The sequence below is a fragment of the Portunus trituberculatus genome, chromosome 15 (assembly GCF_017591435.1).
Source record: "Portunus trituberculatus isolate SZX2019 chromosome 15, ASM1759143v1, whole genome shotgun sequence".
NCBI lineage: Eukaryota > Metazoa > Arthropoda > Malacostraca > Decapoda > Portunidae > Portunus > Portunus trituberculatus.
Window position 1 is genome coordinate 12,243,629 of NC_059269.1, and position 15,506 is coordinate 12,259,134.

At 43.0% G+C, this 15,506-nt stretch overlaps 1 protein-coding gene across 1 annotated transcript in view; it reads left to right on the forward strand.

The window, feature by feature from the left end:
* The window catches only part of LOC123504329 (kin of IRRE-like protein 2), a 118,476-nt gene extending 103,400 nt beyond the window's left edge, over positions 1-15,076 (forward strand). Inside the window, exons 7-15 of the mRNA XM_045254762.1 lie at positions 5,155-5,299; positions 10,093-10,223; positions 12,080-12,239; positions 12,555-12,848; positions 12,967-13,076; positions 13,321-13,504; positions 13,809-14,084; positions 14,282-14,559; positions 14,744-15,076. Coding sequence (XP_045110697.1) covers positions 5,155-5,299; positions 10,093-10,223; positions 12,080-12,239; positions 12,555-12,848; positions 12,967-13,076; positions 13,321-13,504; positions 13,809-14,084; positions 14,282-14,559; positions 14,744-14,959 — 1,794 coding nt within the window. The 3' untranslated portion in view covers positions 14,960-15,076. The remainder of the gene's footprint in view (positions 1-5,154; positions 5,300-10,092; positions 10,224-12,079; positions 12,240-12,554; positions 12,849-12,966; positions 13,077-13,320; positions 13,505-13,808; positions 14,085-14,281; positions 14,560-14,743) is intronic.
* Positions 15,077-15,506: the final 430 nt, after the last annotated feature.

The window sequence follows — 15,506 nt, forward strand, 5'->3', positions numbered from 1 at the left end:
GGTGGTGGTTGTGAGGATGGTAGTGGTGGATCAAACTGCTCTCCACCACCACCACTACTCTCACCAATATACAAACTCCTAAGTCTGTCTACATCTTGAACAACATTCGCTTCAAGTAATGATACTGAAGAGACTTAATCAATACCTGGCAAATAGAAAATAATGACGTTACTACAAGAAATCAAGGCAACTCCGCGGCTCCTCGGCCCAGTTGCTTCACCAGGCTAGCTACCACGAGCCTCTCAGGTATTGCACCAAGCTAACGGAACACTCTCCCAGCTGCGTCACAGGGTCTAGCTAACCATGAGTCTTGCAGATATTGGCCGATATTCAGAAAAGCATTGTTCTCTCATCACGATTATTTTCCAAGGCCACAGAGATGATTAGCGGGTTTTTCAAGAGTGTTTCTTCAGTTAATAACAGAAATCTTGTCATTCTGTCCCTAGAAATGTAAAAGCACCTTAAAAATATCGTTAAATTTAAATAAAGTCTTGAAATAGTTGAGGTGAAGCGAAAAAGTGTTTGAGAATACCAGCCATTGCCTTCATTACCTTCATTACACACACTCATTACTTTCTACTCAACATACCTTCTGGACACTGCACTACAGGCTCTCTACCAAGCTGTGACGATGTTATGCTACTCTGAAAGCAAATTGAGTTCGGAAAACACACACACACACACACACACACACACACACACACACACACACACACACACACACACACACACACATACACCAGTCCCCGCATTCAGGAAGATTTTGGTTACGTGAGTGTTGCACTGTTTGGGTTACGTTTCAAATCAAACCTCGAGGCATTATGTACCTAAGCGATACTTTAAAGGTTTAAGTAATGCAGAAATGTTTGTTAATTGTTACACTGCTGAGTTGTGATTGACTCTATATATTTGGCAATTATCTATTTATCTATTTGTCTAATTGAAATCAACTGAAGTTCAGCCATATTCTTCGCATTGTTATAACCTTCAGTACCATAACCCGTTTCCATATTCATTCTAATTATTATTGTGTGATTTTATACAACTCCAAAAATAAATGTGGGTATGAAAATAGTGAAGACTCTAGCCAATATCCTTTTGACCTCCATGGACCCTTCCTAATGTCAATAAAATAGTCTAATTATACACAAATCTCAAGGTAGAAATGCGTCCCAGTCCTGAAAGAGTTAATCATTCTTTATTCCATCAATGACAACACAATATCAAAGCAATAAAAAGTTTGCCAAGGTTCTGCCCAGCTAAACATGATGCACGGAAAAGGAAGCACGCTATTCTCTGCACTAATACACAACATACTTCACTTGTGCGCTTCAACCGGTAATCTTCTCGAATATAACGAACACTAATAAACGTCACGCAATAAATACCCAAGTAAAATAAAGCTGGAGGATTACCAAGTCGTGTAATTCTATACGATATCAAGTAAGTAATCGTATACATTGACGTCGGCCAGTCTTTTTTATGGGTGCAATGAACAACCCGAGAGAGCGAGGCGCCGTAACACCAAAACCATAAGAAGTAGCTGGCCGGTGGGAGTCTCGCTCGGCTCCCAGGAAGAATCTCCCGAGCTACGCCTCTCTCATTTATTACACAGCCACGTCGACTCCGCCCCTCCACGCCCGGCAGTTTCATTAAGAGATTCCAGCCACGAAATCGACCGAACGAAAAAGAATACATGAAAATATCCTACGGGAAGAATTGTAAGAATTTGTGTGGCCTTCCCCTTGAACAGCGACGCTCATGAAGTTAGCGAGGTATGAGGGACTTATTTTCCACTCCACGGAAACTTGAGTGAACACTAATAGAGATAAAACCACTACACTCTCAAGGTGCCTTAACTTCTGCAGGAGAGGAGAATAAGAGAGAAAGAGAAGGAGAGAAAGAGAGAAAGAGAAAGCGCGTCTTAATATCATATTCATGTCCTCTGGCGCATAGCTTTTCTGGTGAAGTTATTTTTTATCGAATCTCTTCCGTGCCGTGGGACGTAAAAGCCCACCGGGACACAAAGCATATTCACGGCCACGGGATTCACATCAAGCAAAAACACCCACGATGGACTCGGCGGAAAGCAGCGCACAAGGGAAAGAAACTGCCGCGAGTATTGCAGAAATGAACGTGGAGGAAGGAAGGAGGTGAAGGTCGGTGGTGATGGTGGTGGTGGAGTAACGGATCAGAAAATTCCTCTTATATTTCTCTCTCTCTCTCTCTCTCTCTCTCTCTCTCTCTCTCTCTCTCTCTCTCTCTCTCTCTCTCTCTCATTCGCATACTAAGCCATCCATTCATTCATTCATTTTCTCTCCGCTATTCCTTTCTCCTTCTTACATAATATATATGACTGCTATTGAAGTTGGGAGCAATATCTTTAGAGTTTAATTAGGTGATGACTCTGACGTTGGGAATTCAATTATATTCCACGACAGAAGGAGAAAACGTGAGAGGCTGTGATACCTGCGACTTTGTGCAGATACATAGGACTCTTAATCAAAAAGACATGAAAAGTAATTCATAGAAAAAAAAATTAACCAGAGAGCCACAAAACTCCATGGTGAGTGAAACTTGTACAAACGAGTGTGAGTGCCTTAGGTCTTGTTTTTTCTTATAATTACGGCAACTCCATTAGGTTCTCGTCAAAATAACAGAGTATTAAATCAACATAACGAAATGTTGTGCTTCAGTAATATAACATCTTTCTAGAAAACAAAACGGATCGATTCTTGGAAATTTACCCATTATGTGGAGCCTCACGCAGAAACACGGTATGAATAAAGAAGGAATGGCAGTGGCAGGAAGGAGCGAAGTTGGCCTCATCACCGCGGCGCCCGGCCACAGGTGGCGCCTGAGTGGCGCGGCGGAACCTTCCGGTTTTCTTTTTATGGCATCTCATTTTGTGGATATCTTTACCCGTAATTGCTCTAAAATTATGTACACGGTATAATGCTCATAATTAGATCAACTCCTACAACGATTTCTGCAAGTAAGATTTTTTTCAATTCATTGTCACATTAATACTTAATTTTCACATTACAATATACCCGTAATAATATTAACTATTATAATACACTTCTTTTATATTTCATTCCCACGTACACACATACATTCTCTCTCTCTCTCTCTCTCTCTCTCTCTCTCTCTCTCTCTCTCTCTCTCTCTCTCTCTCCCAGTGAGTGGGCGGGCGTTAGCGTCTGTGTGTCATACATAATAAGAGTAATTAATCAAGGCCAGATTGATTTTCTTTTGGTGTGTGTGTGTGTGTGTGTGTGTGTGTGTGTGTGTGTGTGTGTGTGTGTGTGTGTGTGTGTGTGTGTGTGTGTGTGTGTGTGTGTAATTCACCACGGTCGCCCGTTGGTCACCCAGCCAGCCTTCCCCATTACGGAGCGAGCTCAGAGCTCATAGACCGATCTTCGGGTAGGACAGACACCACAACACACTCCACACACCGGGAAAGCGAGGCCACAACCCCTTGAGTTACATCTTGTACCTATTTACTGCTAGGTGAACAGAAGCCAAACATTAAGAGGCTTGTCCATTTGCCTCGCTGCTTTCCGAGACTCGAACCCGGACCCTTTCGGTTGTGAGCGAAGCGTGCTAATCACTACACTACGCGGTGTGTGTGTGTGTGTGTGTGTGTGTGTGTGTGTGTGTGTGTGTGTGTGTGTGTGTGTTCACCCACACAAACACACATACAACAAGACGGCTTTATTTCCTTCCTGTTTGTGGCTAACCACTACCACCACACTGTTCCAGACCTCACAACTTGACATCGGGAGAGAGTAAAAGCGTGAACAGTAACATTTATAACTTATCTTCCTGACAATTCATATTCTACCGCCCTTTTTTTCCCTCTTTTGATCTGAAGTGTGAAAAGATTTAATGCAATACGGGTTAAAGCCATCACCTGCCCATCATCAGCTTCCCACACCTGTTGTCCTTTCCCTCGCCACCTGCGTCATAAAGTCACGTCTCACTCACTGCAGCCTTCACCCTTCCTCTCCTGGTAATTGCTCCATATACACGTTTTTTTTTATTGCGCTTCACTGACAACGGAATAGAATATGACTACGACAATACAATATGGAGGTGTTCCATTACTTTTTTTATTATCTTTTTCATTGGAAGGTAAGAATGGAAGAGCGGTTATGAAGAGGTGAGTTTCGTGAGAGGGTGTAGCGGGGTGGGGCGGGTGCTCAAGCAGGTGGAGTGTTGTAATGGATTGGCTGATGGGTGAATAGAAGGACGACGAATGAATCAGGGCAGGATGATTTATGTATGAAGGTTTGTGAATAGACCTGTAATAAATAATACCCACTAAGCTGTTCTCATGTCTCTATTCCCGTGGGTTTATGATGTGATGGGTTAATGTATAAATGGAGAGGTGATGAGTAAGTGCCATGTTCTATCGGTTATCTTAGAAACGTTTCTGAAAAAAAGGTTATATAAACAAACGACAGGCGGCAGACATTTTCTTATGTACTATTCACGTGTTTATTGTTTAGCTGGTGAATAGTTGTCACGATCTATCAGCCGCCTTAGGAAAGATTCTAAAAGCGATATATATATATATATATATATATATATATATATATATATATATATATATATATATATATATATATATATACAATAAACACGTGAATGTCATATTTGGAAAGCGTCTGTTATATCTAGTTTATATATATATATATATATATATATATATATATATATATATATATATATATATATATATATATATATAAACTAGATATAACAGACGCTTCCAAATATGACATTCACGTGTTTATATATATATATATATATATATATATATATATATATATATATATATATATATATATATATATATATATATATATATATATACAATAAACACGTGAATGTCATATTTGGAAAGCGTCTGTTATATCTAGTTTATATATATATATATATATATATATATATATATATATATATATATATATATATATATATATATATATATATAACAGACGCTTTCCAAATATGACATTCACGTGTTTATTGTAATTTCGTGCAGGGTCATTTGTTTATGGAAAAGAAGTGGATATAAAGAAGACATGAAATAGACTACTCATGTGTCTGAGGTAATGTATTCACGTGTCCACTTGGGCTCTTCAGCAGGTGCGGTTGGCCAACAAGACGGTGTCCACGCTGAGGATCGTGGCGCAGCCCAGTGACCATGGCGTGGTGTACACCTGTCGGGTGGAGAACCCATTGTTGCCCACCTCTGTTCTTGAGGAGTCGTACAAACTTAACGTCCACTGTAAGTACAAGCTTTGCCTCCTTTTACAACCTTCAAACTACTTTTCTTTCAGCATAAAAACGAATGGTGGGTCTCTAAAAAGTTCCACCTTATTTTTTCTCCCCGAATTCACTCAAACTTCGACCGTAAACGCCACTCTTCGTACACAAATTCCTGTTTTTGTTTTTTTTCTTTTGTTGCCGTTGTTGTTTCACCCTTCCTGTTTAAGTGGCATGCTAAACATCTCACTGGCAGCAAAACACAAACTGAACATTTTATGGCAATGTGAATACTACATCATGCTGTCAGGTTCGTTCAGTATTCAGTGGAGAGAAGGGAAGGGTTTTGTTTCCTTCCGTGAAATATGCAGTGAGGGTGCATCTCACAGAACAGCGAGGGGCACGGTGGTCTCTTCCGCCTGGCACTCCATCACCAGCACCTCCACCACCCTCCACGTCAATGTGTGAGGCAGTGTAGAGGGGGAATAGTTAGCCATGGAAGTGTACCCATCATACGAGGCAATACTGGGACAGAATAAATGTAAATAGCCACGTGATATTCCTGGAGCTTCACACAGAGGAGGTCTAAAAAGAAATCAGTAATATTTTCAAGCGTAGTCTTCTCTATCTTTTACCTTCCATCAGACAACGCACACGATCACTACGTTACATTCCACTATATTGCTGTACATGCATCCAAGCTTTCCATGGAAGCAAAGCAATATCCCTAATACAAATTGCAGCACGAGAAAATTGCCTCCACTAGAGCTGTTTAGCAGGATATTCTCTAGCATCGGTGAAAAGAAGCAACATATAATTCGTCCCCTAGACTCTACCCTCGTGCAGCAAAATGTTTTATATCTGGAAGTATAATTGGCTGTCACTCACTGGATTAACACGTCAAGGAAAACTATTCTACGTCACATTTTTCTCCATCAGCCTCGCTCGACTACCCGACAGCGTGTCCATCACCTGTGTATGTCTTCCCGAAAATTTAGAGTTAAAAAAGAATGCTTGACTTTAAACATAAGCACATGTCGGCGGAGAGTGATGACTTGACGTGCTGGTGGGTCATCGCTGGGAGGCTGCTCTTCATTACTCACCCAAGACTGACGAATGACGCAAGACACACAGACACTCAGACAGGAGGGCAGGAAGGCAAACAGGTACGCAGGGAAGGAGAGGGGAAAGAGGCAGCATGAAAAGGAGGGAAGATCAGGAAGGGTGGGGGGAACTCAAGTGGGAACACCTTGGATATGTCTCACACACACACACACACACACACACACACACACACACACACACACACACACACACACACACACACACACACACACGTACCAGCAACCACTAGACATTCAGGTCAATACAAATTCTTTTCACAATATTTCGTCCTCTCATTTCTGTCCATTTTCTGTTCACGTGTTCCATATCCGATCATCGTGTCAGGTTTTTCTATTTCTATTTTTCGTCATCTATTTTTCTCCCGTTCCTTTATCACATTTCACAATTGTACAGTATTCTGATTTTTTTTCGTGTTTTTTTTTTTTTTCTTCAATTGAGTGCGGCCGCTAAGTGTTCAGGTTCTGCCAATCGTCCTCTTTGTTTCCCCATAATATGTCCAGTGTTATTCTTTCCTTATCTCCTTGAGCGCTCCTAATTTTTCGTCCTACAACTTTTGTAATTACAAGTTTCCAATTCCCTCCTCCGTCTCCCCCACCCCCTCTTCAATCTCTCTCTCTCTCTCTCTCTCTCTCTCTCTCTCTCTCTCTCTCTCTCTCTCTCTCTCTCTCTCTCTATTGATTACTAGGTAGAAAGATAGGTAAACAAACAGACACACACACAAACCAACTGTCCGGGAAAATAAATTACTTAAATGAGTGTCTGAGTGTAACTGTGTGACTGACTGACCGCCTGGTTTACTGACTGGCGCTATGTAAGTCGCCAGGTGCTCGTACACAAATGACTGACAAACTGACCAATATACACATACATTTATACAGTCATACGTACAGACATATATTCAAGCTGCACCTTTTCGTGTCATAATTCCTTCTTTGACCAGAGAAGTGTCCACACGTCTCCATGTCATCTTAACATTCTTCATTTATCTACGCATCGCTTTCATGTGACCTATATTTTATCTATCCTCTGTATTTGGCTCAGAGGCTTTCGTATCGTTTGGCACCCTCATTAATCTCTCTCTCTCTCTCTCTCTCTCTCTCTCTCTCTCTCTCTCTCTCTCTCTCTCTCTCTCTCTCTCTCTCTCTCTCTCTCTCTCATCATCATCATCATCAAGGAGAGCCCACTGAGAAAGGCGAAAGCTTCTACACCCAATCTTTGCTTCCAAATTCAATCTTTGCCAGACTACACAGTGACACCTTTATATTTGTGAACACCTCTCGCCAGGATGGATCAATACTTTACCCACGACCACTACAGGAGCTCCTCAGTCTCCTCTTCCCCAACACAGACCAGGTTGTCTCTACAGGATACAACCAAGAACTGATTTCCGATAACCTCGTCACGAACTCACGATCAGGCGACCCATTTTTTTTACTCACGCAATAGGTGACGTGGATTGCACTTATTTTTCACTGTGGTATGGTAGAATAGGTTATTTTTGACATATATCTTTAATGGACACGTGTAGTGCAGTGGTAAGAGCAAGTATGTAGCAACTTTCCCTGGATGATGCAGCGTAAAGACGAATAGCGCCCCTGAAATTCCTGCACGGGATAGATGGAGTGTGATAAATGTGTTGATGGAGCTCCGGGCGAAGTGACGGACGGCGGGACAAGAGGCTGGTGAGGAATGATGGTAATGAAGCGCGCGGCCGTCACTCCAGCGTGATTAGAGCACCAGGTAAACACGGCAGCGAGAGAGGGGACATCTTCCCGGCAAATGACGACGTGAAAACGAGAAGCAATGGTAAAGAGACACTGCCACTGAAGTTTGTGTGTTTAGATTACCTTCAAAGGTGGGCCAAAGAATAACACGCTCCCGTAACAAATTTAGTAAATAAACATTGCTGCTGAAATTAAAGTAAGAATTTTCTCCACGAACAAACTCAAACCCAATAGTGGCAGCGAGACGCTTCCCTATCTGGAGGCAATCCTCTCAAGGGGCTGAGGTGTCCGCCTAATTGAGACCCTTGAGAGAAGGTGAACCCGAGACATAGAAACACCATTACCTCCCCCTAAGCCTTCCCGTCTCCCCTCACCGCCGACCTTGTGGCTGTGTTGCTGGTAAACACTTCATCCTCGCCACCTCATCCAACAGCCAGGAAGGGAAAAGCAAAAATTCTTCGCTGATTTGAACTTTGTCTCTTAGCATATCGCATTTTTTATTGTATGGTGTACAAGAAAATATAGTACATTACTTAAAAACCAATTACCTGAGACAATGAGTAAATTACACATTCTACAACATGAGTGCGTTAGGTGAGGGCGATCATTCTGTTGATGACCAAAATAATGTGTATGTATACGCATACATATATGACTTTTTTTAAAATACTTACAGCTGTTGTTGCCTTATAGGTATTGTCAAACATGTCATTCATTAGTCAAAGTTGGTGGCAACAATTACCTTGCACTCTCAGTGTTTATTGCTTCACATTGATTAATGCAACACCACCATGGCGCTGGCCTCGTTCATCAGTGCTGCACAAACTTTCTAAAATTTTTTGCCTTGTTACAAAATGGCGTAGGGCAAAGATTGCACAAGGGCGTTTTCTGCGTCATGGCCCTCATATTCAGAGAGAGAGAGAGAGAGAGAGAGAGAGAGAGAGAGAGAGAGAGAGAGAGAGAGAGAGAGAGAGAGAGAGAGAGAGAGAGAGAGAGAGAGAGAGAGAGAGAGAGTAATCTAATATGTGCAGGAAATTTATTGGCTAATAAGTCTCGGTATTCAATTTATATTTTTTTTCACGAGTTTCGAGGAGAGATTTCTAGTTAACAATATTCAAACAAGTAACATTATGAATGAATATCTAGGGCACGTTGGCCTCCCAGTACAATACACAATTTCCTTTGCTTCTACACTCAAAAAAATTCACAAACGTTTTCCTTCCACCAGAATCATTTTAACGTTTAACAAATCGCACGGTTGCACAACGTAAAATGTTTCTTGGAAAACATGCAAGCTTTCAGCACAGTCGTAAGAGGAGATCACGCGGGGATGGGCGCCACGGGGAGGAAGTCACGAAAATGCAGGATCGCTGAGTAACTTGCAGCGAAGCGAAGTCTTGCGTGAGCACTTTTAAGTGTTCGTTCAATACCCATTACAGCATCTGGCGGTGGCTTCTGGTGCGCCTATCTGCCACGAGAACACAAACTATTCTCCCTTCTTCTTGTTGAATTACGTACAAAAGATCAATTCTTCACATAACTAATCTATTTATCGGAATTGTGTTACTATTAAGAGCTCTGTGCACACTGTATCTAATTATAAACTGTTTGCTTCATTAGAAAAATTATTCGTTATTCATTAACTAAAGCCCCTAAACAAATATTGAATTCTGCCTTTCAAGTACTGGGTAAATGTAGAACCAAATGAATCACCCACAAAAACCTACCATTTATTTTATTGTTAACTCTTTGCTATGCCACTTTTTTTTTCTCTGACAGTCATTTTATACCATTATTTTCTGCCAGTTTCACACTCTCAATAAACTAACTAACTCTCTCTCTCTCTCTCTCTCTCTCTCTCTCTCTCTCTCTCTCTCTCTCTCTCTCTCTCTCTCTCTCCAACACTCCCACAGGAATCTAAGTTAAGTCTCGTGCTACAATGAGTGTTCTTGTACCTCCTTGACAGACGTGCCTCAGGTGGACTTGGTGATGGGCATGGGCATAATACCTAAATCTGTGAAGGAAGGCTCTGATGTTTTCTTCGAGTGCCGAGTGAAATCCAATCCCAAATTCTACAAGATCACATGGATACACGAAGTAAGTGTGTGTACGTGTCTGTGTATGTGTGTATGAGTGTACGTGTTTGTAGTGGTTTAGGAGGTGGGTGTACGTGTTTGTGGTGGTTTACGTGTGTGTATGTACGTTTATGGTGATGTAGGAGGTGTGTATTCGCGTTTGTTGGGGGCGTGAGAAATATGTGTGTGTGTGTGTGTGTGTGTGTGTGTGTGTGTGTGTGTGTGTGTGTGTGTGTGTGTGTGTGTGTGTGTGTGTGTGTGTGTGTGTGTGTGTGTGTGTGTGTGTGTGTGTGTGTGTGAAATTATTGATGTTGTCTCTGTTATTGTTGTTGTTCTCCTTTTCCTAAGTGCCTCACGAGTACCACATTTCGTGTTCCTAACTTCCCATATACCACCTGAGTTTCACGGCTCGAGCCAACAAGGCGCAGAGATCCTATACCAGCCGTTGGTCACGTCCCTGAAGCCTCGGATAGAAGGGGAGGCTCTTAGGGATTTACCTTTGGCTCTTCCTCAAGTGAACAAGTGTCAGGTCGCTCTTTGGTTCCAGTTATAAGCCGCAAAAATACCTCTTCCATATTTCCCCAATGAAGTTATTCTATTTTTCGGTGTTTGTGAGGGACTGGAAAAATAGACTCAGCAATATCTAGTTTTATTTTTCTATTTTTTTTTTTTTTCTGAAGGGGAGGATTGAAGAAGGCTTTTAAATTCCTACAATGCAATGATATATTTTTTGGAGGTTTAGGGAAGCTATAAAAAAAAGTTACAACAAAAGAGTAATATGTTTTGTGATGTTTTTTAATCAGTAACATGGATTCGGAATTTCCATCATAGAGTTCAAGGAATCCTTTAAAACATCTAAAATGCAATTACTTGTATAATGTTATCAAGTTTGAGAGAATCTGTACACTTAAAGCAGTAATAATAATAATCGAACGATTTCGTGAAAGTGCTGAAATTTCTAAATAATGATTATGTACATTTTTCTTAAAGGTTGGGAGAAACACTATCAAATTATTGTTTCTAAGTAAAACCTAGAAAGACTATATTCACGCTACGAACAAAACACGAACGAAGGTACACTCTTGACAGACGTAAACTTACACTACAACTTTACACTACGAACTAAAACCGGAAGATACAATTAGAAGTAGACTATAGAGTAGAAACAATAGCAGGAACACCCTATGAAGCGTCTGTACTCTTCAATGAGCAGAGCGTGTCACCGTGCCGGCCCAGTAGCAGCAGTGACGCGGTGATAAGCTAATAACAACACACCAATTACCATGTTGTTCCGGGATACAATAACTGCAGCTGAGCCATTAATGAAATACGCATCGCCCACTGTCCTGTAACTTCCCGTAGAGACAATAATTAAACTACTACCTATAAACTTAGCCCACGATTTTCAGGCTGGCGTTTACGTGGATTTATCCCGGCAATATATCACTGTGATTTGAATATACGTGCGTGATAATGATGATGATGGCGGCTATTGTAATCATGAAGCTGGCAATAAAAGCAATTACCGCTGACATCAGCAGCGGTGACACCAACGACAGCAACACCATCACACAACGATAACAGACAAAAATAAAAACAAATGCACCTATATTGACACTACTACTACAACAACTACTACTACTACTACTTCTATTACCACCACCATAACTACCACTACTAATAAAATCACGACTTCTACAGCTACAAATAACAGTAACAATAACAATAACACGGCAATAACACTAATACTCAAATGCACGTGTTGACTGACTCATTATTATTGTTTTCCTTGGTGCAGAGAGACAAAATGACCCACCACTGTACAAGTATTCAGGACAGTAGCAGTGAGGCGTGTGTGCGCAGTGCCTCCTTCCACAGGGTTCTGAGATGCACCACAACGTATCCGCGGGCATCATAGTGTCCAACCAGTCACTCGTCCTGCAGCGGGTGGGAAGGGAAAGGGCCGGACGTTACTACTGCAGAGCCACTAATCTCCACGGCGAAGGGGTCTCGGCTCCCATCCCTATCACCATTATGTGTAAGCTTCCTGGTGTTTCTTATTGGTGCTTTCGGTTCGTCCTTAGTCATTTTGTCATTGGCTTCGTTCAGTTCTTGTGCTCAGTTTTTTTTTTTTTTTTCGTTCTATTTCGTCTTCTCTGTTCCCTACTTGTTTTCTACCTTTCTTTCTATTTTTGGATTTTCCTTCCTCTATTTTATCATTCATTCTTACTTTTCATGTCTCTCCTAACCTGGCATTTCTTTTCCTAAACATACGATGCGTGAACAAAACACAACCCACCAAAGCACCTCTCCACACTAACAACACACGCCTGTCCCCGCCTCTCTCCTTCAGACACGCCGGTGTGTTCGCCAGGCCAGCAGCGGGAGTACCAGGTCGCCCACCACGAGACAGCCAACATCACCTGTCGCGTGGATGCAGTGCCGGATAATGTCACGTTCACTTGGAAGTTTAACTCGTCAGGGTCATTACTGGAGTTGGGTGAGGGCAGGGCGGCATCGTGGGGTACAACAAGCGTCCTGGCCTACACTCCAGCCTCCCCGGGCGACTACGGCTTGCTGCTGTGCACGGCCACTAACTCGATTGGCACACAACACATGCCCTGCGTCATCAATGTCACGGCGGCGAGTGAGTATTGTTGTCTGTGTTGGCGAGCGGGTGGCTGCGTGTATTTTTGTACCTTTCCTCGCTTCCTCACTGCGTTTTTTATTCATTTATTTTTATCTTTTCTTCCATTTCGTCTCAGAGCCGCCAGACTTACTGGAGGAGTGCGTCATAAGAAATCAGACAACGCACTCGGTGTTCGTCACGTGCAAAGGCATCCCTACTGAGCTTCCCCGCACCTTCACGATGGAGGTGAGACACAATGGTCCTTTCCTTCACTGTTACTTTGATCGTCTCCTAATTGTGAGCAACCTTACCTGGCAGCTTGCTTTCTTACGGCGTGGCATGTACGATAAGTGTCCATCTTATTACGAGAACAATGCAGTATCCTTTGTTTTTTTTTTTTTATGGTCATTTTGTACATAGGAAATATAAATGCTATGATCTGGTTCTTTCTAAACAATATCAATACTTTTCAACATTCCCTCCTACCAAGGTGAGGAATTCTGAGGACCTCCAGCTGGTCACTAAGGTAAGCAACAACACGCCGCACTTCGTTGCCTCGGATCTCCACCCCGGCACAGCCTATACACTGCACGTGGCCGTCCACAGTCCTATGGGAGCCTCCACGCCCATCAAGTTACAAGCCTTTACTGTCAAGACCGCCGAGAAACGAATGGGTTAGTTACAATCCAGGCCGTTCTATTTGCAGTGAAACAAGTCAATTTAACAGACAAATGTTCGTCTACTCACAAATGCACACACACACACACACACACACACACACACACACACACACACTGAGGATACACGCGTCCTTAACTCCCCCACACACACACAATTAGTCTCTTGCTTAGTATTCTTTTGTGGTCATTCTTTTGTCCAGAGTGAAACTTCTTTATCTAAGAATCAACACTGAGGCACACTAGCTAAAGATTTATTATTCAAGCATTCTAAGGTCACCTCTCTCGCCCTTTTACTCAGGAATCAGCGAACCAGAGGAGGAGGTGCTGGGCGTATCACCTTTGGTGGCTATCGTGGCAGGAGGCTCAGTGGCCATTGTGATCACGCTCGTCATCATCATAGGCATTGCCATCAAACGCTGCCCGAGGAGAAGGCCGCCTGCTGGAGACCCGAGCTATGGCCTCGGCTCCCATGTGTCCGACACCTCACCCAAGGAGACGGTGAGCACCTTCAGCAGGCCGTCACCCGCCTCTGAGGAGAGAAACCCTGACCTCATCCCGCTCAAGGAAGCGCAAGGTGAGGAAACACTCCACTGCTGTGGTGCTGTGGCACTGTGGTGCTATGGTGCATGCTGGCTGCGTTATGATGGAAAACTACTGAACCTTAACGCCATCCCTAGATCAGAAAACAGTCTGTGTTCTACTTTGCCGCTTGTAAGTACTTTTATCCATTACTAATTTCTGGAACTGTTTTTCTTTCTCTCCCCTATGAAGAATGTGATTACCAACTTGAGGAGCTCCGCGTGCCAAGCTGCCAGGTGGTGGGTGGCGTGCCGTCCTGCCATCAACTGACGTCCCTTGGAACCCCGGGCCCCGTGACGGTCACTGTGCCACTAGGAGGGGGAGTCGTCACCAGCTGTCACCAGCCACAAGACTGGGACGCCTACTACCAGCATCAACTTCACCTCCGCCACCATCACCGTCACCACCACCACCAGCCCCCGGCACCACCACCTCCCTCTGTAGCTTCATTTCCTCATCCATCGTGCGAGGTAAGAACTGACTGAGGTCTATTTTTCTTCGGTGAAATACAAACTGGTCATTATGACACACACGGCATGCACCTCACAGCACACTTGCCCTCACCACACGGCCTGCGCCTTCCCTTCCCCTCACGCCCAACTTCACCGGCAAGTCAATAAACCAACACTAAGTTGGCGTCTGTGTCTCCTGCAGGTGATGGGTGTCCCGCCTCCCCCTCTGCCCGAAGGGGTCATCCCTCCTCCAAATTATCCTATTCAGCCTCCCGTCTCGGGTGCTGCCTACACCACGCCTGCTCACTTTCTGGGCGGCGGCGAGGTGACCTCCTCACCCCACCTGGACCCTCACGCGCACATCCGGGATCCGGCAGACTACGAAGGGGAATCCTTTAGACACGAGAGCAGCGTATAGTAAACGAGCCTCGCGGAGACACGTGCTATGCTGCCACACTATACCAGAACGAATTTACCTAGGAACAAATTTTCATAAGAAATAATTTTCTAAAGATATATGAACTGCGTTGGAAAAAACAACCGTTAACCATATATATATATATATATATATATATATATATATATATATATATATATATATATATATATATATATATATATATATTGTAGTAGTATAGATGTGTACATATAAAAAAATGTCGACTTTCGAATGTTTTGGAAACAAAAGGAATTCCTTACCATTGCATTATTAAAATTAAAGAAATATAACTTTTATCATAACACACACTCTATATACATAGATGCTCATCTACAATATAAATATTCTCGTTCTTCCTCTTCCTGAGGAATGCATATAGGACTCGGGTGGCCCAGGCAGACTCCTCTCCGCCGTGCGTCCTACGTCCCTCAGTGCCCAGCCTCGACTAACTTGCTCAAGAGATGTGCGGCGAGCTGAGGCCAACCTGAGACCCTCCAGCCAGCTATAGTTACCTTCCCTTCCTTCA